At 35.7% G+C, this 27,475-nt stretch overlaps 1 protein-coding gene and 1 pseudogene across 6 annotated transcripts in view; both read right to left on the bottom strand.

The window, feature by feature from the left end:
• Positions 1-27,475, bottom strand: part of CTNNA3 (catenin alpha 3) — a 1,664,900-nt gene that overhangs the window by 1,583,860 nt on the left and 53,565 nt on the right. For all 6 annotated transcript variants that reach the window (XM_063101675.1, XM_063101678.1, XM_063101679.1 and 3 more), the window contains one exon: positions 26,403-26,595. In XM_063101675.1, coding sequence (XP_062957745.1) covers positions 26,403-26,595 — 193 coding nt within the window. The remainder of the gene's footprint in view (positions 1-26,402; positions 26,596-27,475) is intronic.
• LOC134382555 (heterogeneous nuclear ribonucleoprotein A3-like) lies at positions 5,064-6,198 on the bottom strand (annotated as a pseudogene).

The following is a 27,475-nucleotide window of genomic DNA, read 5'->3' as shown; positions in this document are numbered from 1 at the left end:
CTACAAAATGGGATAAGAAAGAAAGGAATTTTATCTCTTGCTGTGAGGACTTTTTTTTTCCTGGGCTTCTACCCTTTCCTTGAATGTCAATGAATTGACTCGATACCAATCCCATCACTGTCTGTATATCAACTCCTAATGACATTATGATAATCTAATTGATTATCATAAAGACATAAGAGAGCAGCATGACGTTTTTTTTAATTTTTAAGTTTTTATTTATTTATTTATTTATTTTTCAAACTTCATAATATTTTCTTTATTAACAATAAACCAAAACAAGAAAAGTGATTTGAATATTGAAATAATATGCAACATAGCCCCCTTGTCAGTACATGGCAGGGTCGTCTTTATTTTTTTTATTTTTTATTTTTTTTATTTATTTATTGTTATTTTATTTATTTATTTATTTTTTAACTTTTATTTTGTCGATATAAATTGTGGTTGATTATTGTTGCCCCTTACCAAAACCTCCCTCCCTCCTCCCTCTCCTCCCTCCCCCGCAACAATGTCCTTTCAGTTTGCTTGTCGTATCAACTTCAAGTAATTGTGGTTGTTATATCTTCTTCCCCCCCCCAGTTTTTTTTTTTGTGTGTGTGTGTGTGTGTGTGTGAATTTATATATTAATTTTTAGCTCCCACCAATAACTGAGAACATGTGGTATTTCTCTTTCTGTGCCTGACTTGTTTCACTTAATATAATTCTCTCAAGGTCCATCCATGTTGTTGTAAATGGCAGTATTTCATTCATTTTTATACCTGAGTAGCATTCCATTGTGTAGATGCACCACATTTTCTGTATCCACTCATCCGATGATGGACATTTGGGCTGGTTCCAACTTTTGGCTATTGTAAAGAGTGGTGCAATGAACACTGAGGAACAGGTATACCTTCGACTTGATGATTTCCATTCCTCTGGGTATATTCCCAGCAGTAGGATAGATGGATCATATGGTAGATCTATCTGCAATTGTTTGAGGAACCTCCATACCATTTTCCACAGAGGCTGCACCATTTTGCAGTCCCACCAACAATGTATGAGAGTTCCTTTTTCTCCGCAACCTCGCCAGCATTTATCGTTCAGGGTCTTTTGGATTTTAGCAATCCTAACTGGGGTTAGATGGTATCTCAATGTGGTTTTGATTTGCATTTCCCGGATGCTGTGTGATGTTGAGCATTTTTTCATATGTCTGTTGGCCATTTGTATATCTTCCTTAGAGAAATGCCTACTTACCTCTTTTGCCCATTTTTTAATTGGGTTGCTTGTTTACTTCTTGTAAAGTTGTTTGAGTTCCTTATATATTCTGGATATTAATCCTTTGTCAGATGTATATTTTGCAAATATTTTCTCCCACTCTGTTGGTTGTCTTTTAACTCTGTTAATTGTTTCTTTTGCTGTGCAGAAGCTTTTTAGTTTGATATAATCCCATTTGTTTATTTTTCCTTTGGTTGCCCGTGCTTTTGGGGTCGTATTCATGAAGTCTGTGTCCAGTCCTATTTCCTGAAGTGTTTCTCCTATGTTTTCTTTAAGAAGTTTTATTGTTTCAGGGTGTATATTTAAATCCTTAATCCATTTTGAGTTGATTTAAGTATACGATGAGAGGTATGGATCTAGTTTCATTCTCCTGCATATGGATATCCAGTTATCCCAGCACCATTTGCTGAAGAGGCAGTCCTTTCCCCAGTGAACAGGCTTGGTGCCTTTGTCAAAGATCAGATGGAAGTTAAGTGTGTGGGTTGATTTCTGGATTCTCTATTCTATTCCATTGGTCAGTGTGTCTGTTTTTTTGCCAGTACCATACTGTTTTGGTTATTATAGCTTTGTAGTATAGCTTAAAGTCCGGTAGTGTTATGCCTCCAGCTTTATTTTTTTTGCTCAGCACTGCTTTGGCTATGCGTGGTCTTTTATTGTTCCATATAAATGTCTGGATAGTTTTTTCCATTTCTGAGAAAAATGTCTTTGGAATTTTGATGGGGATTGCATTGAATTTGTATATCACTTTGGGTAGTATGGACATTTTCACTGTGTTGATTCTTCCAATCTAAGAGCTTGGGATATCTTTCCATCTTCTTGTATCCTCTCTCATTTCTCTCAGCAGTGGTTTGTAGTTCTCATTATAGAGATTTTTCACCTCCTTGGTTAACTCAATTCCTCAGTATTTTATTTTTTTGGTGGCTATTGTAAATGGGCAGGCTTTCTTGATTTCTCGTTCTGCATGTTCACTATTGGAGAAAAGAAATGCTACTGATTTTTGTGTGTTGATTTTGTATCCTGCTACTGTGCTGAAATCATTTATCACCTCCAAGAGTTTTTTTGTAGAGGCTTTAGGCTGTTCGATATATAGAATCATGTCATCTGCAAACAGGGACAGTTTGACTTCTTCTTTTCCAATCTGGATGCCCTTTATTTCCTTCTCTTCTCTGATTGCTCTGGCTAGTACTTCCAACACTATGTTGAATAGGAGTGGTGAGAGTGGGCATCCTTGTCTAGTTCCTGTTCTTAAAGGAAAAGCTTTCAGCTTTTCCCCATTCAGGATGATATTGGCGGTGGGTTTATCATATATGGCTTTAATTATGTTGAGATACTTTCCCTCTATACCTAACTTATAGAGGGTCTTTGTCATGAATGAGTGTTGAATTTTATCAAATGCTTTTTCAGCATCTATAGAGATGATCATATGGTCCTTGTGTTTGACTTTATTAATATGGTGTATCACATTTATTGATATGCATATGTTGAACCAACCTTGCATCCCTGGGATGAATCCCACTTGATCGTGGTGAATAATTTTACGTATGTGTTGCTGTATTCTATTTGCTAGTATTTTAGTGAGGATTTTTGCATCTATATTCATCAAGGATATCGGCCTGTAGTTTTCTTTTTTGGTTATATCTTTACCTGGTTTTGGTATCAGGATGATGTTTGCTTCATAGAATGAGTTTGGGAGATTTGCATCTGTTTCAATCTTTTGGAATAGTTTGTAAAGAATTGGTGTCAATTCCTCTCTGAATGTTTGGTAAAATTCTGCTGTGAATCCATCTGGTCCAGGGCTTTTCTTTGTTGGGAGCCTTCTAATAACAGCTTCAATCTCCTTTATTGTTACTGGTCTGTTCAAATTTTCTACATCTTCATGGTTCAGTTTTGGGAGCTTGTGTGTGTCCAGAAATTTATCCATTTCCTCCAGATTTTCAAATTCGTTGGCATATAGTTGTTTATAGTAGTCTTGAATGATTCCTTGTATTTCAGATGAATCAGTTGTAATATCACCTTTTTCATTTCTAATTTTTGTTATTTGAATCTTGTCTCTTCTTTTTCTTGTTAGCCATGCTAATGGTTTGTCAATTTTATTTATCTTTTCAAAAAAACAACTTTTTGATTCATTGATCTTTTGTATTGTTTTTTGGTTTTCAATTTCATTCAGTTCTGCTCTGATCTTAATGATTTCTTTCCGTCTGCTAACTTTAGGTTTGGATTGTTCTTGTTTTTCTAGTTCTTTAAGGTGAAGTGTTAGGTTGTTCACTTGCCATCTTTCCATTCTGCTGAGGTGAGCATTTAATGCAATAAATTTCCCCCTCAATACTGCTTTTGCAGTATCCCACAGGTTTTGGTATGATGTATCATTGTTTTCATTAGTTTCAATAAAGTTTTTGATTTCCTGCTTGATTTCTTCTTGGACCCATATGTCATTAAGTAGAATTCTGTTTAATTTCCATGTGTTTGTATAGTTTCCAGAGTTTCATTTGTTATTAATTTCTAGTTTTAATCCATTGTGGTCTGAGAAGATACATGGGATAATTCCAATTTTTTTGAATTTATTGAGACTTGATTTGTGACCTAATATGTGATCTGTCCTGGAGAATGATCCATGTGCTGATGAGAAGAATGAATATTTTGAGGTTGTTGGATGGAATGTTCTGTAGGTATCTGCCAATTCCAATTGGTCTAGAGTATTGTTTAGATCTTGTGTTTCTCTACTGATTCTTTGCCTAGATGATCTGTCTAATATTGACAGTGGGGTGTTCAGGTCCCCTGCTATTATGGTATTTCCTTCTTTAGGTCTAATAGAGTTTGTTTTATAAATCTGGCTGCTCCAACATTGGGTACGTACATATTTATGATTGTTATGTCTTCTTGATGGATCAGTCCTTTTATCACTAAGTAGTGTCCCTCATTGTCTCTTTTTATGGTTTTTAGTTTAAAGTCTATTTTGTCAGATATAAGAATAGCTACTCCAGCTCGTTTTTCTTTTCTGTTTGCATGGTAAATCTTTTTCCATCCTTTCACTCTTAGTCTATGTGAATCTTTATGGGTGAGGTGGGTCTCTTGTAGGCAGCATATGGTTGGGTCCTCCTTTTTAATCCAGTCAGCCAGTCTGTGTCTTTTGATTGGGGAATTTAAGCCTTTTACATTAAGAGTTGTTATTGAAAGGTGTTGATTTATTCCTAGCATTTTCTTGGTTGTTTGGTTGTCTTAGGTGTCTTTTGTTCCTTGCTTTCTGATTTACTGTTTGGTTTCTGTGTTTTTTCGTTCCTTAGGTTGTAGATAGCGTTTTTCTTTGTTTGTTTTCTCTTCATGAATGCCATTTTTATTACACTAGTGGGTTTTGATTTTTCTTGGGTTTTTATGGCAGTGGTAGTTATTTTTCAGGAACCAAACCCAGTACTCCCTTGAGGATTTCTTGTAAGGGTGGTCGTGTGGTGGTGAATTCCCGCAGTTTTTGTTTGTCTGAGAAATATACTATTTGCCCTTCATTTCAGAAGGATAGCCTTGCAGGGTAGAGTATTCTTGGCTGGCAATCTTTGTCTTTTAGTATTTTGAATATATCATCCCATTCCTTTCTAGCTTTTAGGGTTTGTGATGAAAAGTCTGATGTTAGCCTTATTGGGGCTCCCTTATAGGTGATTTGATGCTTCTCTCTTGCAGCTTTTAAGATTCTCTTTCCGTGGCAGATTTTTACAGCTCCTCTAATGCATTTGGGACGACTGTCTCAAAGTAACCTGCTGCTTTCCTGACAACTCCTCACTCTCTCTCCTGCTAAGAACTGTAGCCCTTTTCTGCTGTTTTTAGAACCTTCTGCTACCATATCCACCGCTTCCACCTCCAGTTCCATAACCACCACCACAGGGACTGCCCGAGCTTCTTCCACCAAAACTACCCCCTTTCATGGGTCCATAATTTGATTGCTATTGTCCACTATAATTTCCAAAATCATTATAGTTCCCACCACCACCATAGTTACCACCGCCAAAATTTCCTCCTTCATTGTAACCATCATATCCTCCACCACCGCCACCATATCCACCATCTTGGTTTCCATATCCTGGTCCACCACCACCATAGCCCCCTCTACTACTATAACCAGGACCACCTCCATAGTTGCCACCCTCACCTCCAAATCCATTATATCCACCATCACCTCCTCCATAACTACCTCGGTTGCCACCACCATAGCCTCCTCTTCCAACAAAGTTTCCACCACGGCCAAAATTACCTCCACCACCTCCAAAATTTCCTCCACGACCCATAAAGTTGCCAGCTCCACCTCCACAACCTCTTTGTGATCCAGCAGACTGCATCTCTTGTTTAGAAAGACCTTTTTTCACTTCACAATTATGCCCATTAATAGTGTGGTATTTCTGAACAACAATTTTATCAACTGTATCATGATCATCAAAAGTTACAAAAGCAAATCCTCTCTTTTTTCCACTCTGCCTATATTCCATAACTTCTATGGTTTCAATCTTGCCATATTTTTCAAAGTAGTCTCTCAAAGTATATTCTTCTGTATCTTCTTTAATACCACCAACAAAAATTTTCTTCACTGTTAGATGAGCACCAGGCTTTACCGAATCCTCTCTAGAAACAGCTTTCTTTGGTTCCACTACACACCCATCAACCTTGTGAGGTTGAGCACACATTGCTGCATCCACCTCTTCAACACAAGAATAAGTCACAAAACCAAAGCCCCTGGAATGCTTTGTTTGAGGGTCTCTCATTACCACACAGTCTGTGAGTGTGCCCCATTTCTCAAAATGTTCTCTTAAACTATCATCTGTAGTTTCAAAGCTCAGTCCACCAATAAAGTTTTCTCAACTGCTCTGGTTCCTTTGGATCATGGCCCTCCTCCCCCCGGTGGCGGCGCCGGCAGTGGCGGCCGGAGTCAGGCTGGGGGCGACCAGGCGGCGGTTTTACCTCCATTTTGAGACCGGACTCACCTCTTCCAACTCGAGTTCAATATGGGATGGAGAGCTTAAGTTTTATTTTTTTGGTGGCTGGCCAGGATGGGGATCTGAACCCTTGATCTTGGTGTTATAAACACCACACTCTAACCAACTGAGCTAAGTGGAAAACCCCGAGCATGGCTTTTAATCATAATGTTCTCCTTGGGACACATAATCCAGAAAGCTCTTTCAAAAGAAATCAAAATTATTGATAGTAGTCCAGCACTTAGATAACTCAGAAATAAATAGAGAAATAAATATGCAAAAAGTTGCCTGTCTGGCTACTGCTAAGCTACAGCTAAGGCCTGGAATCCTCACAGCGCCAATTTTCTAGCTCTTAATCCTGTTCATGAAACCAATTGTAAGGCTAGGCAACCCCACTAGTTGTCACGGCTCTTTTACCTGCCAGTAATCCTGCACTGACCAGGCCGATGGTTGAGCTAGGGCTCAGTCTGGAGCTCCCAGACCCCTCAATCTCACTCATTCACAGACTGGGTCACAAACCCTTCACAGACCAGGCTGGGTCATCAGACCCCTCCATGCCAGGCTGGGTCAGCAGAGCCCTCCACACAGGTCTATGAGACAGGCAACCAGCCACATGGTCCTTGGAAGCTACAGGTCTGGAAAAAACATGGCCACACAGGGTGGGCACCCAAGGCAGTAAAACACCAGCCAAAGCGGTGCCACCATGCAGGCGCACCTACTCCACCCACACACACAATGTTACCAAACCACCCTGAACCAGCTCCAAGGCAAGGGGAGCCTGACCAAATTGTTCCATTTTCCCAACATTGCCACTTCTGTGTAATGATTTTTATGCTTAACTGCCTGAGAAAGGCAGATATCTAAGCAATAAAATATTACATAAAAACCAACAGAGTTTGGTGGCTTCTACCTTTGAGACTTATTAACTTCATTGTAGTCTTCAATCAAATCCAATAAAGCACATAGTAGACCTGTGGTCAAGTTTACCAAAGAGCCTCCCGAAGATTCAAAACTGCATTATGCCTGGAAGTTATGCTTTGAGAGGGATAAAAAGGAATAAGGGTGGCCACTAGCCAATGACCAAATGATCCCAAAACATGAAAGGCTGATCCTCTTGCCTTAAAAGAAGACAAATCCACTTCGTTGATTCTTCAGACCTCTTGTGGGATCAGGCAGAGTGAGAGTTTAGCCCAGCACTGTCTAATGGGAAAACTAATGCAAGCCACATATACAATTTTAAACATTTTTGTAGCCATAGTTTTAAAAATATTAACATTTTTTTAAAAACTTAAGTAAATAGTAAAAAAAAATTAAAAATGTATAAAAAGGTAAAATTAGTTTAAAAACTACATTTTGTTTAATCCAATATATCCAAAATATATCATTTCAACAAGCAATTAATAAAAAAATTATTGAGATATTTTAACATACTATCTTTGAAATCCATTGTGCATTTTACCCTTATAAAACATCTCAATTCAGATGCTAAATTTTCATCACAAATACTTGATCTATACTTAGATTCCATAAAAATTTACAGTTGAAAAAGTAGATTCACATACCTATAAAGTTTTCCTATAACTAAATTAAATATTCAACTCTATATCCCACAAATTTATATAATCAATTATGTTTCAATAAAAAAATAAAACATCTAACTAAAAAAAATAAATAATTGAATCAAGTACTGGTTTTTAAACTTTGACTTAAGATTAAGTAAAATTAAAAATTTAGATCCTCAATCACATGAGCCACATTTCAAGCTCTCAGCAGGCACATGTAGTCAGTATTTGCCATACTGCACAATGCAGCTAAAACTCCACTTTCCTCATCTTCTTCCCTGCCATACTCTGCTTCCCTCAGCCCCTCACAGATTTCACTTGAGAGCACTTCCTAAATAAATCACTTGCATAAGGACCCCCATCTCAGGTTCTGCTTCTTAGGAGCCCAACCTATATAAACTATAGTCTATTATACTCCCACACCAGATATTTACAATGCAATTTAGCATTTTAAAAGCACTGACTGAGAAGTCTTCTGGTATAGAACCCATACTTTAAAATGTTAATTAAGAGTTTTATGAATTTATTTAACTGCTTTTTCTCACAGGAGAGATTCTAACATTTCTAGGAACACTCATTTTCCAAGGAACACACTTTGAGGCTGTACTAGAGCATTATTCTCAAGCAATTTCAAAGATACTTGGAGCAATCAGACTAACATATATTAAATGACAGCAAAAATAAAGGGAAATACAGATATACAATTATGAAGCAATCAAGAAATATTTCTATAGCATCATGAAAGGCAGCCCCAACTCTGCCAATAACTAACCAAGTGACTATAGAAAAGTCATTTTTTCTCTCTAGGCTTAAGTCTCCTCAACTATAGAACAGAGATAACGATAATAGCTATTTCACAGGTTTATTGTGAGGATTAATATCTGTGTCCACCACTGTGATCATGCTTTATATGCATCATCTCATTAAGACACATAAATACTAATATTATTTTAGTTGTTGTCATCATCATTAATATTAGAGAGTCACTGTGGAGATGTAACCTCTCTATCTTTTATGTTAATGCAAGATAAATCTTACTAAAGCACAATCCTCGTCCTATTACTGTTTGACTCAAAAATTTCCTAAGGATAATGTAGCATCCTTATCTTGCCATTCAAGAATCTCCAAGGTCTATCCCAAATCTATCATTACAAGTCAATTTCCTGCTTTGCTTTTCATCCATCCTATGCAATGATTGGGCTTTGAGGAGTTCCAACATTGAATGACCAGTTAGAAAAGGATGAACCAGAAAGGAGATTGAGAAAAAGAGATAAAGAGGAAAACCAGGATTGTGTGTTGCTCCATTAGTCAAGAAAACATAGTATTTTGGAAAAAAGAAAATAATCAACTGTGCCAAATGTGCTGAGAGTTTAAGTCAGATGATTGAGAAATATAAAATTTGTAAAGAGATTGTGAAGGAAAATAATGAGTTCAGTTCATACACAATGAATATGTAAGGTGATAACAAAACAGTTAAGTGGAACCATTCAGTAAACCATTAGAGCAGTGGTGTTGACCACAGCATGTGTCACTACTCTTTAGGGAAGATGTGAGTAGAGTTTCAGCTAATGAGTTTAACATCAGACATTGCCAAGAATGAAAATAATTTGTGGGAGTGATCATGATTATATGGTAATGTGGAAAAATGATTAAGAAGCACTCAGATGTTGGCAGTGGAGCTTTATATGAGAACTAAAAGTTGTCAATATAGCAGTTATAATTAAAGTCATGAGAATGAAAAAGTTCCCCAAGAAAAGGAGAGAAGAGAGGACAGAGAGGATCAAGACTAGGCTTAAGAAAAATCATAGTTAGGAGACAAGAGGAAAAAGTCAATGAGGAAAGAGAAGGAGGGTACAAAGTAATATCAGAATTTAGTGTGTAATGTCCTAAAAGAGAAGGGGAAAAAGCTTCAAGTTGAATAAATAAATGCCAAATTCAGCACAGACGTTGAAGAGAATTAAAATTGTGCAAAAGTAATTGGATTAAAACAATAAAAAGGCCAAGCAGTAAGGATAAGGTAAAACAGGATTAGGTGTTTAAGAAGAGAATAAAGTAAAAGAAAACAGTTTTTATTGAATATTTGTCAGTCATCAAAGAGGCAAGCTAATATGTGTGAAGAAAGAACCAGTGAAAAGGAAGATGAATGAACACACTAGAGAAAGAGAAGATGATTGTAGAATAAGTCTCAAGACAGGGGAAGAAATGAGCTAGGATCTAGGAAATGATTGGAAAGATTAATTTTAAAGAGTAAAACACAACACCATTTCCTTTGAAACTTAGGAAAGAGATGAGAAGAAAGAGTCAAGGACAGAAATTTTTTTCTTTTTTTTTTTAATTGGTTATGAATATTCATAAGATACAAACCTGATTGTCACCCCTCGTGCCCATGATGTGAGAGCCAGATTCATACTGGCAGCATACCCATTACCACAAATTGCATTTGTACCCCATGTCCCCCACCCAATTATCCCCAACCTCCCTCTCCCTCCCCCTTGGCCCACCACTCCACTTTGTAGCCTAAGGAATGTTCTCTCCCTCTGCAAGCCCAATGTACCACTGCGGTCTTTCTTTCCTTCCTTCTTTCTCTCTTAGCTCCCACATATGAGTACGTGTGGTATTATCCCTCTGTGCTTTGGTTATTTCACTCAATGTAAGTTTCTCCAAGCTCATCTATGTTGTTGCATATGGGAGAATTTCATTCTTTTTTATGGCAGAGTAGAATTCCATGGTGTATATATACCACAGTTTCTTTATCCAATCGTCCATTGATGGACATTTAGGTTGGTTTCATGTCTTGGCTATTGTAGACAGAGCTGCAATGAACATGGGAGTGCAGGTATCCCTCTGACATGATGATTTCCATTCCTCTGGGTATATATACAGAAGTGGGATTGCTGGATCATATGAAAGATCTATCTGCAGTTGTTTGAGAAACCTCCATACTGTTTTCCATAGTGGTTGTACTAATTTACAGTCCCACCAACAATGTAGGAGTGTTCCCTTCTCTCCACACCCTCACCAGCATTTGTTATTCACTGTCTTTTTGATTATAGTCAGTTTAACTGGGGTGAGGTGGTATCTCAATATAGTTTTAATTTATGTTTCCTTGATGACTAATGATGTTGAGCATTTTTTCATGTACGTGTTGGCCATTTGTATGTTTTCCTTTGAAAAATGTCTATTCAGCTCCTTTGCCCATTTTTTAATTGAGTTATTTGGGGTTTTTTACTGTATAATTGCTTGAATTCCTTGAATATTATGGATATTAATCCCTTGTCAGATGCAGATTTAGTAAAAATTTTCTCCCACTCTGTAGGTTGTCGTTTCACTCTATTGATTGTTTCCTTTGCTGTGCAGAAGCTTCGTTTGATATAGTCCCATTTGTTTATTTTTTCTTTTACTGCTTGTGCTTTAGGGCTCATGTTCATAAAGTCTGTGCCCAAACCTAGTTGCTGAAGTTTTTCACCTATATTTTCCCTTAGTAATGTTACAGTTTTAGGTCTTATACTTAAGTCTTTAATACATTTTGAGTTGACTTAAGTGTATGGTGAGAGGTGCGTATCTAGTTTCATTCTTCTGCATATGGATATCCAGTTTTCCCAGCAACATTTGTTGAAGAGACAGTCTTTTCCCTAATGTAGATTTTTCTTGCCTTTGTCCAATCAGATGCCTGTAAGTGTGAGGGGTGATTTCTGGGTTCTCAATTCTACTCCACTAGTCTGAACATCTATTTTTATGCCAGTACTATGCTGTTTTGGTTACAATAGCCTTGTAGTATAATTTGAAGTCAGGTAGTGTTATGCCTCTGGCATTTTTTTTTTTTTTTGCTCAGGATTGCTTTGGCTATTCGGGGTCTTCTGTTGCTCCATATGAAGGGTAAGATTGTTTTTTCCATTTCTATGAAGAATGTCATTGGTATTTTGATGGGGATTACACTGGATCTGTAGATCACTTTGGGTAGTATAGACATTTTTCACAATGTTAATTCTTCCAATCCAAGAGCATGGAATATCTTTCCATCTTTTCACTTCTTCTTTAATTTCTTTCAGAGGTGGTTTTTAGTTCTCATTGTAGAGGTATTTCACCTCCTTGGTTAAATTGACCCATTGGTATTTTTTTTTTTTTCATGACAATTGTAAATGGGCTTACTTTATTTCTCTTTCAGTTAGTTCATTATTTGAGTATATAAATGGAACTGATTTGAGGGCATTTATTTTGTATCCTGAAATGTTACTGAAGTTATTAACCAGCTCTAGGAGTTTTTTGCTAGAGTCTTTAGGTTTTTCTATATATAGTATCATGTCATCTGCAAATAGGGAAAGTTTGACTTTGTCTTTTCCAATCTGGCTTCCTTTATTTCTTTCTCTTGCCTGATTGCTCTGGCTAGTACCTCCAGTACTATGTTAAATAGAAGTGGTGAGAGTGGGCATCCTTGTCTTGTTCCTGTTCTTAAGGTAAAAGCCCTCAGTTTTTCCCCATTCAGAATGATACTGCTGGTGGGCTTGTCATAAATGGCTTTTACTGTTTTGAGATATTTTCCTTCTATACCTAATTTGTTGAGAGTCTTTATCATGAAGGGATGTTGAATTTGGTCAAATGCTTTTTCAGCATCTATTGAGATAATCACATGGTCTTTGTCCTTGAGTTTGCTGATGTGATGTATCACATTTATTTATGTTCATATGTTGAACCATACTTGCATCCCTGGAATGAATCCTACTTGATCATAGTGTATAATTTTTTTAATATGTTGCTGTATTCTGATTTCTAATATTTTGTTGAGGATTTTGTACCTAGGTTCATCAAGGATATTGGTCTGTAATTTTCTTTTGTTGTTGTGTCTTTATCTGGTTTTGGTATCAGAGTTATGTTGGCCTCATAGAATGAGTTTGAGAGAGTAGCTTCTGTTTCAACTGTTTGGAATAGTTTGAGGAGAATTGGTATTAACTCCTCTTTAAAAGTTTGATAGAATTCAGCTGTAAAGCCATCCAGACCCAAACTTTTCTTTGTTGGAAGATTGCTAATTACTGCTTCATCTCCTTGCTTGTTATTGGTCTGTTCAGGTTTTCTATCTCTTCTTGGTTCAGTCTTGGTACTTTGTATGTGTCTAGAAACTTATCCATATCTTCCAGATTTTCATATTTGTTGTTATACAGTTGTTTATAATAGTCTCTAATGATTCTTTGCATTTCTGTGGTATTGGTTGCAATGTCTCCCTTTTCATTTCTGATTTTTGTTATTTGGGTCTTCTATTTTCTTTTTTTCTTTTTTTTCTTTTTTTTTTCTTTTTTTTTTTTTGTCAACCTACCTAATGGTTTGTCTATTTTATTTATCTTCTTGAAAAACCAACTTTTTGGTTTTTTTGATCCTTTCTATCATTTTTGGGTCTCTATTTCACTTAGCTCTGCTCTGATCTTAATTATTTCTTTCCACCTACTACCTTTAGGTTCAGATTGTTGTTGTTTTTCAAGTTTTTTTTTTTTTTTTTTTTTTGTATAAAGCTTTTCTATTTTTATTTATTTATTTATTTATTTATTTATTTATTTTAATTTTATTTTGTTGATATACATTGTGGCTGATTATTGCTCCCCATCACCAAAACCTCCCTCCCTTCTCCCTCCCCCCCTCCCCCCCAACAATGTCCTTTCTGTTTGCTTGTCGTATCAACTTCAAATAATTGTGGTTGTTATATCTTCTTCCCCCCCCCCCCCGGTTTGTGTGTGTGTGTGTGTGTGTGTGTGTGTGTGTGTGTGTGTGTGTGTGTGTGTGAATTTGTATATTAATTTTTAGCTCCCACCAATAAGTGAGAACATGTGGTATTTCTCTTTCTGTGCCTGACTTGTTTCAGCTATAAAAACGAATGAAATACTGCCATTTGCAACAACATGGATGGACCTTGAGAGAATTATATTAAGTGTTTTTCAAGTTTTTTGAGGTAGTCTTAGATCATTTATTTGAAGTCTTTCTGTTCTTTAGATGTATGCATTCATTTTAATAAATCTGCCTCTTAGTACTCCTTTTGCAGTATCCCACAGGTTTTGGTATAATGTATCTTTATATTTTCATTAGCTTCTAGAAATTTTTTGATTTCCTGTTTAATTTCTTCTTGTACCCATAGGTCATTCAGAAGACTATTATTTAGTTTCCACATATTTGTATAGTTTCCAGAGTTTTGCTTATTAATTTCAAATTTTAGTCCATTGTGGTATGAAAAGATACTTAGAATGATTCAATTTTTTAAAATTTGCTGAGGCTAGATTTTTGATCTAATATGTGGTCTATCCTGGAGAATGTCCCATGAGCTGATGAGAAGAAAGTGTATTCTTTAGCTGTTGGGTGAAATGCTCTGTGAATATCTGCCAAGTCCAGTTGGTCTAACATGTAGTTTAAATCCTGTGCCTCTTTGTTGATTTGTTGCCTGGAAGATCTGTCCCATACTGAGAGAGGGGTGTTCAGGTCACCCGCTACTAATGTATTAGGGCCTATTTCTTTCTTTAGGTCTAAGAGTGTTTGCTTTATATATCTGGTGCTCCAGTATTGGGTACATATATATTTATGATTGCTATGTCTTCTAGCTGGATAGATCCTCTTATCATTATATAGTAGTCTTCTTTGTCTCTTTTTATGTTTTTTGGTTTAAAGTCTATTTTATCCAATAAAAGAATAGCTATTCCTGCTCATTTTTGGTTTCCATTTGCATGGTATATCTTTTTTCCATCACTTCACCTTTAGTCTGTGTGTGTCTCTATATGTGAGATGGGTCTCTTGAAGACAAAATATACTTGGGTCTAGTTTTTAATTCAATCAGTCAATCTGTGCCTTTTGAATGGGGACTTTAATTCATTCACAATTAGGGTGGTGGTTGATATTGTTTAATTCCTGTCATTTAGCTGCTTTTTGTTTAGATGTTTTAAATATCTTTTGATCCTTACTTCCCCTTTTATTTCTCTTCGTCAATGTTAGTCAGATATTTGAGGTGGCATGATTTAGCTTCTTGCTCTTTCTCACTGGCATTTTTGTTTTAACAGCAGGTTTTGCTCTTTCTTGTGTATCCATGGTAGTGACATTCATTATTCAGATTCCAGATGAAGGACTCCGTTGAGAATTTCTTGCAGGGCTGGTCATGTGGTGTTGAACTCCCACAATTTTTGTTTGTCTGGGAAATACACTATTTCTCCCTCATTTCTGAAGGACATCCTTGCTGGGTAAAGAATTCTTGGCTGGCAATTCTTTTCTTTTAGTGTTTTGAATATATCATTACACTTTCTTCAGGCCTATAGGGTTTCAGTTGAGAAGTCTGCTGTTAGTCTGATATGGGTTCCCTTCTAGGTGACTTGATGCTTTTCTCTTGATGCTTTTAGAATTCTTTGTCTTTGAGCTTTACAAATTTGACTATAATGTGTCTTGGAAAGGATCTTTTTGGATTAAATCTGTTTGGGGACCTTTCAGCTTCCTGGATCTGAAGGTCTGCAACTCTCCCTACCCCTGGGAAGTTTTCAGTTATTATTTCCTTGAATAGGTTTTCAGTACCTTTTCCTTTCTCCTCCCCTTCTGGAACACCCACAATTCAGATGTAAGAGCACTTGAGGTTGTCTGCTAGCTCTCTTAGATTTTCCTCATTATTTTTATTTCTATTTTCCTTTTTTTGTCTGCCTGGGTTATTTCAAAAAGACCATCTTCAAGATCTGAGATTCTTTCTCCTGCTTGCTCTAGCCTTCTGCTTAAGCTCCCTGTTGTGTTTTATATTTCAATAAGTGAATCTTTCATTTCTAGGAGTTCTGCTACCTTCTTTTTTAAGGTATTAATCTCTTTGTCAATTTCCTCCATTTTCTGGATATTTTTTCTTGTTTCCTTGTGTTCTAATTGAGTCTTCTTTTATTTCTTCAATCTTTCTTAAGATCATTGCTCAGAATTCTTTTTCAGACATTTCAAGGATTCCCTGTTCTATGGGGTCTGGAATTTGAGCATTACTGTATTCCTTTGGTGATGTCATATCTTCTTGTTTGTTTATAGTTCTAGTATTCTTTTGTTGATGTTTGATCATCTGGTAAAGGACTTGCTTCTTCTGTTACTCTGGGGTTGGCTACAAGGATAAAGACTTCTTCCTCTATTTGCAGGCTCTGCTGGTGACTCTTCTTATATCAATGTAGTCAAGTGAGTGGCAGGGTGCCTGTAGAGTGGCCCTGGCTGCTACTGTGGTGGCGAACTGTCCTTGTGGTGAAACATGGTGTGGCAGTATCCATATTACACCCCCTTGGCTCCTGTTCTAGCTTTCTGTGGCTGTAGACTGAGCCCCTGGTGCTGTGCAGGTCTCAGCTCACCTCAGTGCCTGCCTGGCTATGTGCACTTCCCTTCCCCCCAGGGCCTTAGACTGGACCCCAGTGACACAAGGGTCTCGGCTCACCTCCACAGCTGCTGGGCTGTGTGTGCTTCCCCCCAGTCCTTAGACTCAGGACTCTTTTTTTTGACAGTCAAGGACAGAAATTCTTAAGATCTTTATTTCTAACTTTGAGAAATTGCCGACAGCTTAATGCACTCTTTAGTGATAGATTCTGCAACACAATAATGTTCAGACCCATATTCTGTGAGTGCAAACTTTAGGTCACTTGTCAGCATTACAACTATTCCATTACCCTTGTGCACATTTATGAAATGGCTACAGAGTGGTGCCATCTCTCTAGCTGTGGAGCAGAGCAAAGCTATTGTTAATATATGAATCATACCTTTGATTTCAGACTCTTTACCAGCTGAGCTTTCAGGCCACATTTTAGTTTCTAGATGCAATCTGTTAACATGCATTAAATCTTTGCTCCTCTCTTTGAATTATACCTCAAAGTAGATGATACATGGCTTCCAGAATTCCTCATATTTTCAAAATAGGCATTACTGTTACTTCTCAAATCAGCCTGTCTATATGCCCAGCATTTCAACTGACTACATTTGGGATGGCTGCCCACACTCATTAAGTACTTCCCAGTCATCCACACACCTCACAATGGGCAACACTGAAAAGTTTGCTGAGAATATCAAATGCATTATTAAGAAGAGTCTGCTGCAGATTTTCAAGTGAATGCTAACAGATACCGTGTTGAGTGTTTTCTAGCAATTAGTAGTTTACAAGCAATGCAGCTAATTAGCTTGTCAGTCTTCAGTGGAAGTGTTTCCATAAATATTCTGCCAGCTACAGGACACCATGTATGCATGTTAAAATGTGTTAGAACAAAAGAGTTCATCATTCCTTTTCAAGTGAAGAATGTACTACATCTCCTGAAACAAACTGTACCTAGTTGAAAAGACTCTTTTATTTCTGACCAAAGGTTCATCTAAGAACACTCTCAAGATATAACAACAGTTAAATGCACACAACATCAATGTAGCAATAGATGGAAATAATGAGAGCAGCAGCTGTTGTCTTTGAAACCACATATAGGCTGTGAGTAATTGGTGGTAAATATCAAACATTTTATCTAAATCCTAACTGCACTGTTGTTAAGTAGAGTGGATAGATCTGACCTGTTACTTAGGGACAGTTAACTAAAATTGAACTGCTATTTTTTTTATAAATATTATATTCAATACAGATGAGTTTCATAAGTTCTTTCAATGCAGGTGACCCAAAATGGACACTATTAAATTTTTTTTTTTAAATCCCTAGTTCTCTAGGACACAATGTATTTTCCCTGTACCAAAAAAAATGCATTGTGAATAGTTGTGGAGGAAATAGGTAACATTTTAAAGGTTCAGTATTGGAAATTCTATAATGGTATTTGTTGTTTAAGTGAGAATCCAAGTATACTAATAGGAAGATAAATTACACTTCCAGGATTCCATTTGCCAGGAATAATCATTTCTAGAAGTAATCATTTTCTCTGACTAATATGGATGATAGCAAGTCTTGATTCCTAATACGTGCTTGGGGGGGAGATGTCTCTAAACCAGAGATCTCGCAAATCATGGAGATAAAGAACTATGGAAATGTAGGAAAAGGGATAGAAAATATACTATAAATACATGTAGTATGCACATAAGGAATGTGTAGAATTTTTTAACACAAGGTTTACTTCTCATCAGGAAGAAAGACAGTCCCCTAGTTTCTAGCCACATCACCTACCCTGCCAGAAATACTCATGAGCTGTGCAAACGGGCAAGTTGTCAGCTGCTGCAGGCCTAAGCTTTATAAACATGCAGGTGGGAGGCTCCTGCATTAGTAGACTAAATAGCATAGCATTTCTTTTAGTATAAAATACCATAGCCCCATATTTGGGAAGGAGAGCTATAGTTAGCCCCTGATGGATTCAAAAGCTCCTCATTAATCTTCTTAGCCTTCCAACTAGCTTGTGGTGACGTGATAGAAGCCCACAATTAAAAATAGATGGGGCATAATTTAGCAGTGGCAGGCTTACAACAAATTTGCAAGTCCTCTCCCACCTGACATGCATGAACATGAAGCCTATGGTACCTGTTTCCAATTGCTGGCTCTGGTAGGCATAACTGCCAAGACTATTGATGTTAGACTGCATATTCCAGCTCCAGATAACTCACACAAAAGTATACAATTGTTTGATTACTGTTGTGCTCCATCTATGTAGGCATACTGACTTGTATGGGCAGTATACAAAAGAGCTGAATCTTAATTTTTCCCTGAACACTTGAAATCTCTACTTATCCCCCTATAAGTTAAGAAACCCATACTTTTATATTACTAGAAATCTAAAAATGTGTTATTATTAAGGTGAAGAAGTTAATGTTTACATGAGAAAACTATTTTATATTAATATTATTTTTAAATGTTCCAAGGACAAAGAATCTATATACCCTTCAAGAATTAAAAACAAGCCTCTTGACTTGTTTACTGCCAGTCTTCCCACTAAAATATCAGTCAGCTCAATTAAAGCAAGCCTTGTCTGCCTATATCTACTTCAGTTCTGTGAGCCCAACACAAAGAACAAAGTCTGGCCCACAAAAAGGTTTCAGTACGTATATAATTTTTAAAAAGAGAGAGAAAGAAATGCAAGTCACTGCAAAAAGACAGGCTAGGCATAGAGCATTTATTTCTATAAATTATATATATACTCATTTGAACTCATATGGGGGAGATTCATCTTTCCCCTACTTAATAAAGGAAAATGGAAGAACTATAGAAACACACTGTTTTATTCCTCGTTTATATGTGCTTCTACAGCCCTTTGGACATACCATTATGATGTCATTAATCAAGACATTACTGTGGCTTACATGTCTATTTCTCCTGGTAGACTCTGAGTGCCTAGGGTATATCTTACTTATTTTTATATTCCCAGGGCCCAAAATAGTACCAAATGGAAATACCAAATACTTAACCAAAATAGATAAACAGTAGACATTCAATAAATGTTTGCAAATGAATAGGAAAAAGGTATAGGAAAAGAGTTTCTTTATAATCCTTTTCTCTTCTTCCTAACAACACTCATCACTTTCTTTCCAAATTCCTTCTCTCTCATAGTAAACCAACATTTTATTTGAGATTAGAACAAATACTGTCCTAGGCTTATTTAATATTCCACTAATTTTGTACTATTTCTTTTATTTTCATCAAGGCACTAATGAAAACTTAAGGGAATGCCTTTTTTTTTTTTTACTTGTAATTCAAATCTATAATTTCATTTAAAATTTTTTTGGAATAGCTGAAGGTAAAAGCTAAAACTTGGATAATTGAGAACCCTGCCCTCTACAGAGTATTACTAAATCACGTTTAAAGTAAATTTCAACCAAGTTTCCTCTACAACTTTAAATTTGACTGAAAAATCTTTAAGACTTTTGCTATACTCAGATAATTATTATAGTTACTTTTATATATATTATTATAGTTATTTTATATATATTATTATAGTTGTTTTATATATATTATTATAGTTATATACATATTATAGTTATTTTTCTTTCAATAGAAAAACTGAATAATATCTTTGTTTACTATTTGTCTCTAGAATTTATTCTAAAAGACAGCTCATGATGCTAACAACTCAGAGTGGAGTTATTCTAGCCACCACGATAGACCATGTATCACTATACAAAGGTACTTCAAAATGTTCACGGAAAGATTCACATCATATTTTAATTCTATTTCTCCATGAACTTTTTGAATTACCTTGTATATATTTTTCTACATATTAGCATTTTCATAAGTAGAGAACTGAGAACAGCATATATTCCTAAACGTTTATGAATAAAAAGTATATTAATTCTCTGCTACAACAAATTTTCTGTTCTTTGCAATTTTGTGTATGGACAGCAAGTGCCATATACTATATTACATCACTTTTGCAAAATTTGTTCTTCACGTAAGCCAAGTACCATGATCTTACCATCCTAAGGGATCCCGAAGAAACAGGCCTTGTCTTGTGTAGTTGCATATTTCAAATATTTTCTGCTTTTTAAAATTACAATTCAAATGCTCCATTTCAGAGATAACACCTCAACAAGTACCACTCTAAGTCAAATGCATTTTTACACACCAATAACACCAGCAATGTAATTGATTTGAGTCCTGAAACATAGCCATACCTATATGGGACTTGGGCATTTGACAAAAGTGGCATATGAAAACTGTTTTTCTAAGTAGTTGTACCAATCTACGTTTCCACAAGCAATGTATAAAAGATCCTGTTGCTTTAAAGTATTTCTAACATACAGTATTGGCAGACTTTTTAATTTTTGCTGATTAAATTGGATAAAGTGGTATCTAATTTGCTTACCTATCTCACTAACGAGGTCAAACATCTCTTTATATTTTTATTGAAGGTATGTGCTTATTCTTATGTAAAATTCCTTTCATGCCCATTTTCCTTTTGGCTGATAATTCTTTGCTTACTGATTTGTGAACATTCTCTACATATTCTTGCTATTAATCCCTTGTTGTGTTTATACCAACATCTTCTCTAAGTTTGTCTTTTCATTTTCTTTAGGAATTTTTTGATTTAAGAAAGTTCCTAATTTTGATATAGTAAACAATATCAGTCTTTTTTACAGATTTTTGTTTCATATTTAATAAATCTTGTTCTACCAACAAAACCTAAAAAATATTCACCCTTATTTTTTACTGAGTTTCTAAATCCATCTGGAGCTGACTTTTCATATATGATTAAGAGAAGCCAAGTGGAAGAGATATTGAAAACAGGCAAGCCAAAAGAATGTACATCTGAGAGAATGAGAAGCTGAGCAAATAATTTTAAGCACTCCTTCAGGAAGGTGAGGAGGTAAAATTGGATTTCTGAGCCTGCCTAGGAGGAACTATCTAGCAAATACCCCATGTTTTGAATTGGGACTTCTGAAGGGCTACACCTAAGAGTAGGAACTAGCCAGAAATAGACCAACTTTTAAAAATTAATTCTATAATTTTCATAGATAATGCCCAACATCCAATCAAATATTACCCAACATGCCAGGAGACAAGATCAGATACTTGAAAAATCAAAAGAAAATAGACAATAGAAACAAACCTACAAGAGAGCCACATATTGGACATACCAAATACAGAAATTAACTATATTTGAGATGTTAAAAAAAGATAATGGTGTGATGTAAATTTCAGCAGGGAATTCAAATTTGTAAAAATCTACCAAATGGAAATTCTTGAACAAAAAAATACAATAACTAAAATTAACAATGCAATAGTTGGATTAAGCAGCAGATAGACATGGCTGAACAGAGAATTATTAAACACAATATAAGCTAATAGAAAATGTCCAGATTGAAGTATGGAGAGAAAACCAAATGTAAAATACAGAAAAAAAGCATTTGGGACATGGTGAAAAAATTTCAAACATGTAACCATAGTCTGAAAAGAAGAGTAAGAGAATGAGCAAAGAGATATTTGAAGAGAAAGTGATCAAGAATTCTCCAAAATAGATGAAAGACAGCAAACCATAGACTTAGAACTGCTATAAACTCATAGCAGGATAAATACCAAGAAAACCACAACAAGGCACATCATAATAATATACTAAAAACATAAGATAAAGAGAAAAATCTTAAAACAAGCCAGAGAAAAAAGGCAGAGTAACTTCAAAGGAGTAGCAATAAGACTTATAACTAGCTTCTCAATAGAACTAATGGAATCTGGAAGACAAAGGAATAACATCTTAAACTTGCTGAAAGAAACTAACTTCCAACTTAGAATTGTATTCTCAGAAGAAAAGTAAATTTAAAAATGAAGGTGGCAGTTTCCAGTGCTGGTAATGTTAATGTAGAATATATCTGAATAATCCTCTCACAAATTACAGACAAAATATATAAAACATCTATTTGAACACACCAATAATGACCAAAAGCAAGCAGAAACTGGAGAGGATCTGACTCTTGAAAGAAGAAAAACCATACTGATTAAGAGTTACATTTATATGACATTTCCTCTGAGGACACTTCCCAGTGTGACAACATAGGGCAGTTAGAACTCAAGTAGAAAGCCACGATCTTACTCGCTTGAAATGTCACAGGGCAGAGTTTGGGGAAGGACAGAGCAGGTGGCAACTGAGGATAAAAATCTCATAAAAGAGGAAACTACATATGGGAAAGCCCTGAAACTACACATGAACTTCCCTAAAATCCAACTATTACCCTGCATGCTTTGGAGAGATGCCAAAGGACCCAGTAGAAAGCAATATACTTCTGAGGCAAAAAAAAAAAAAAAAAGTTGAGCATTGATTTCAATTGTTGCCCACTTCAGAAACAACAGAGTTTGCAAGCTTGAATCCTGCAAATTAGATGAGATTCATAAACACATTAAACTTTCCATTGAAACCCCACAAAAGCCACACTATAGAAGTAAAGACTACATCCCAGGACTAAGAAGTCTCTGTAAGACTAAGGACAAAGCTAAAACAGACTCAGCCTTTAAGAAAGGCTACACAAATTCTTGATTGGTCAGTAATTTAACCACCTACTGAAGCATAACTCAGCACTCTTCAGAGTAAGATAAAATAAACCAGAATCTACTTTCTACATTGTCAAGTATATAAACAAAAATTACTAGTCATATGAGAAAACAGGAAAATGTGACCAAGGAAAAATTGGTCAATAAAAACAAAACCCAAATGACTCAGATGTTGTAGTTAACAAACGAGGAGTTTAAAGCAGCTTATATAATAAATTTGTTCAAAGACTTAAAAAGGGGCTGGTCATAATAAATGAATAGATGAAGAATTTCAGCAAAGAAATGGAAACTACTTTTAAAAAACAAATGAAAATTCAAAAACTAACAAGTATAGTAACTGAAGTGAAAGTTTCACTGAATGGACTTAAAAATAGACTGGAAAGGGCAGAAAATAGTTGTCATGAATTTAAAGATATATTTAAAATTAAATGTTTTAAAGTACATTTAAAATATCATAAGATGTGAGATACATGGGGACAAATTTAACAAAATATGTGCAAGATTTTTATCCAAAATAAATGGAGAGATATACTATGTTTTTGAATCAGAAGACTCACTACTGTCAAAATGTCAGTTCAGCACAAATCAATCTACAGATCCAATCTAGTCTCAATAAAAATCCCAGCAAGCTTTTTTGGAAAAATTGACAAGCTGTTTCTAAAATTTTTATAAAATGCAAGTTACCTGGAATAACCAAATTGAAATAATTTTTATTTCAATACTTACAATGAGGTACAGTAATTGAGACTGGGTATGGCTGTAAGTATAGACATAGGAATCAATGAAATAGAAGTCTCAAGGAGACACACACATGTATGAACAATTGATTTTCAACAAAAGTAGAAGAGTAATTCAAAGGAGAAAGAATATTTTTTTCAATAAAGAGTACTGAAACAATTAGACTTCCAGATGCATCCATATGGTACTGGATCAATTGAATTTCCATATAAAAAAAATTAATCATGACCCCTAACTAACACAATTCATAAATTTTATTTTCAGGTAGATTGTAAAGGTAAAACAACAAAGAGAATATCTTCTTGACTTTGTAGTGAATTGTTTTAACAAGCATTTTTAACAGAACATAAAAATCTCTACCCATAAAGGAACAAAATAATAACTTCGAATTTATTAAAATTAAGAACTTCTGAATATCAAAAATGCTTAATAGAATGAAAGAGAGAAGATATTTGTAATACCTACAACTAACAAGGATTCATATCTAGAACATATAAAAAGTTATCAAAGAAATATAAATTAAAACTGTAAGAGAATACCACTGCTTACACTTGAATTAAAAGCACTGACACCTGCTAAGGCCAAGTTAGTAAGAATGTGGAGCAACTAGAACTCATATATGTATACACTACTAATGAGAATATCAACTGGAAATCCACTTTGGAAGACTGTTTGAGAATATCTATTAGAGCTGAGCATAAGTATACCTTATGACCCATAAATTTCATCCCTAGTTATAAACTCAACAGGAACGTCTACATTCATGCACCAAAAACAATGCACAAAGATGAATACAGCAGCAATGCTTATTATTAAAGCCAAAAACTGGAAACAACTTAAATGTCCATCAGCAATGGAATGGATAAATAAACTATGGTCTATTCATCAATGAAAATGAATGAACTACTACATGGTGAGATTACACAGACATTTAACATTGAGCAAAAGAAGCCAGACTCAAAGATAACATACTGTACAACCTCACTTATATAAAGTTCAAAATGAGGTAAAACTAACGTATGGTGTTAGAAGTCAAGATTATAGTAACTTTTGAGGTGAGGAAGTAGTAACTGGCAGGGGGCACGAGGGGTGCTTCTAGGGTTCTAGTAATGTTCTATTTCTTGATTTGGATAGCAGTTCCATGAGTGTGTTCGCTATATGAAAATTTATCATGAGTTGCTCATGATAACATATGTACTTTTCTGTATATATGTTATTCTTCAATAAAACATTAAAAATCATTAAATATGACCAATTGTGTGGCTTAGAAGCAATGACTAGATTTTAGGGGACTAGAGGCTATATAAAGATAGTATATATGCTATAGGCAAAACATATAATCCAGATATTATAAATAATTCTTAGCTAATTCCTAGGTAATTATGTGAATATTCTAAAACTGTTTAAGTAAAATGCCAAATTTAATATTTTGTCATTGTGTAGGTGTAAGTATAGGAGTAAGCTGTAAAATCATGGGTGATTGTAAATAATCATTTACAACGTGGACCACCTTTGCTGGATCTCTACGCTTCTACCAAAATATTGCCTTTCCTTTAACCATCCACCCCTCACACTACCCATGCTCCACCTTTCATGGGAAAGTTCTTTAGGTAACCAAAATGCCCACTTTATTTGCTACATCAAGTCTAGAACTAAAGCCACTAAAGGCAGTAAAACAGAATAAAACAGAATTTTGTGATAAGACTACATAAACTACACTATGTCTTTATTAGGAGAAATTTTCTAAAATAATCTCAAAATCCTTCTTGAAAATAAGCCAATAAAAAAAATTAAACTATCCTCTACTCCCAATATTTTTTTCACTTTTCCAAATACTTTAACCTCATTAGCTGCTCTTCATTAGTCCTTCACATTATGCCACTGGACCAAGCCATTTTTTAAAAAGCAGGATATTTAAAATATGCTTCTCGTTATCACACAGAGTTTATTGGTTCAGAATATATTCTCCTGATACTTCAACCCCACCACTGAGCTAAAATTCTTTCCAAGTCTTGGAGAACAATGCTCTCACTGTCACTATCTCTGCAACCCATAGGATAAGCACTGCCCATTCCCCAAATCCCAGAATCGTGTCGTTTTCACTGCTTTCCTCCCACACTGAAGTCACAGTAGTTCAGTTTGGCATTTGTCAAAAGAATCAGAGTGTAAAGCACTTGGTGATCTTTAACCAAATGTATCTGTTGCGTATACAGCACATGATATGCATATGTATTTCACACATTATGATAGAATCTAGTGAAAGACATGCTGCATAATCCAAGAATCCAAACAGACTTCCCTTTGAGAACTTCTCTTTAAAGTAATTTACTTTTATTAAACTCAAAAGGTTGACTCACTTTAAAAACAAAAGCAAAAGCCATCTCATGACAACTATTGTTCCCTTATAAGAATGACCAATGTCTTACATATTTATCACCAAGCAGTTTATGAAAACTATGCTGTCAAATAGATCACATTTCGGAGAGTAATAATATCAGAATAGGGACCATATTCCTACCACACCTCCAATAGCTACTACACCTTCAGAAAATTGAACAACAAAAAATGTACTTCTGAGGTGGTCAGGTCTGAAACTTCTACCTTCCAACTGACTGTTTACAAGGAACTTTATAATTTGTGTGTGCATGGGCAAAGATGTCTTCAGCTTCATTAGTCATTTCTCATTATATTCTATGACAAAAATGCATACTCTTTTCTTTGTTCATTATGAATAAGCGATGTCATGATGGGGGGGGGGGAAGTTGCCTGCAGGGGCTAAACAACTAAAGGGAAGAGCCAGGAGCTGTCTGCACCTTAGAACGGTCTAATGAGCCATACTGCCTCCCACAGCTAACTCCTCATAGCTCTGTAAAAGACTAATAAACTCATGCCAACAAAAACGAAACACTCACAAATCTAATTCAGTAACTAACACCCTAAGGATATGCAGATTGCTTCTGTCCAGGACCAGAGTAATGTACTCACTTTCTTTGCGAACCTCCTCAAGTGCAGCAGTAAGCTCTTCCTTTAAAACTGTAGCTTCCTGGGCAATCTTCTCTCCCTTGTCTAGTAAATTCCAAGTTGCTTCCTCCACAGAAGCTAGAAGAACTCTGGCTCTTTTTGAACGTCCTTTTTTCCTGTTGGAGGGATTCTGGGGACAATTTACAAGTGTAGTAACCTAAAATTGGAAAAATACAATGTGTCACTCATTAAGCAAATTGTGGAGAGAACACAGTCCTGGGATATAATAGCCCAGACAAAAAGAAGTATCTCATAGTAACATGATTCATTCCCAGTACTGTTGGTACATCCCCAAAAGTCACAGCACCAAGAGCAGCAGCAGCAGCCAACACAGAGTTCCCAACCAAAGACAAGAAGGAAGGGTCATAGTGATTGAATCTCATCAAGTTTTACTATTAGAAGAATGCTTTAGAAGACTCTCTCGCTCTCTCTCTCTCTCTCTCTCTGTGTGTGTGTGTGTGTGTGTGTGTGTGTGCACGTGTGCGTGTGTGTGTGTGTGTGTGTGTGTGTATTGTTTTAATTACAGAAACTTCAAATGGAAAAAAATAGAAAACCTTGATAAAGCAGTCAAAAATGAGAAGACTAGAAAATTTTATATTTGAAAATATCAAATATAATAAATATAATAATAAAATAAAATTTATATCACTTTGTAGCCAACAATCTATATTAAGAGGGAGGCAAAAATAACTACAATTAAGTTAATAAGTATTAGTCTATTTAGGCTAAAAATAGAGATTACTAATATCGGGTAGAGGAGGACATTCTGAAACATACAAAACAGTGGTTACCTACTTTCTTGCCCTGTGGAACCTCTCTGATCTGTCTCCTACACTCTCCCCTCACTCATTCAGTCTCTCAAACAAACAGGTTCCACTCAAAGTTCCCTATCAAGAGTCCTTTCCTGAACACCCCCATCCCCACCCTCTTCCACTCTGTCTCCTTACCCCACTTTATTTTTTCTCAAAACACTTACAGAGGCTGACATTTTTTAGTTTGTTATATGTTTATTGTATGCTGTCAATACTAAAAATGTA

The sequence above is a fragment of the Cynocephalus volans genome, chromosome 7 (assembly GCF_027409185.1).
Source record: "Cynocephalus volans isolate mCynVol1 chromosome 7, mCynVol1.pri, whole genome shotgun sequence".
Classification (NCBI taxonomy): domain Eukaryota; kingdom Metazoa; phylum Chordata; class Mammalia; order Dermoptera; family Cynocephalidae; genus Cynocephalus; species Cynocephalus volans.
Note: the sequence above shows the minus strand (reverse complement) of the source record. Positions and strands in the feature narration are given on the sequence as shown.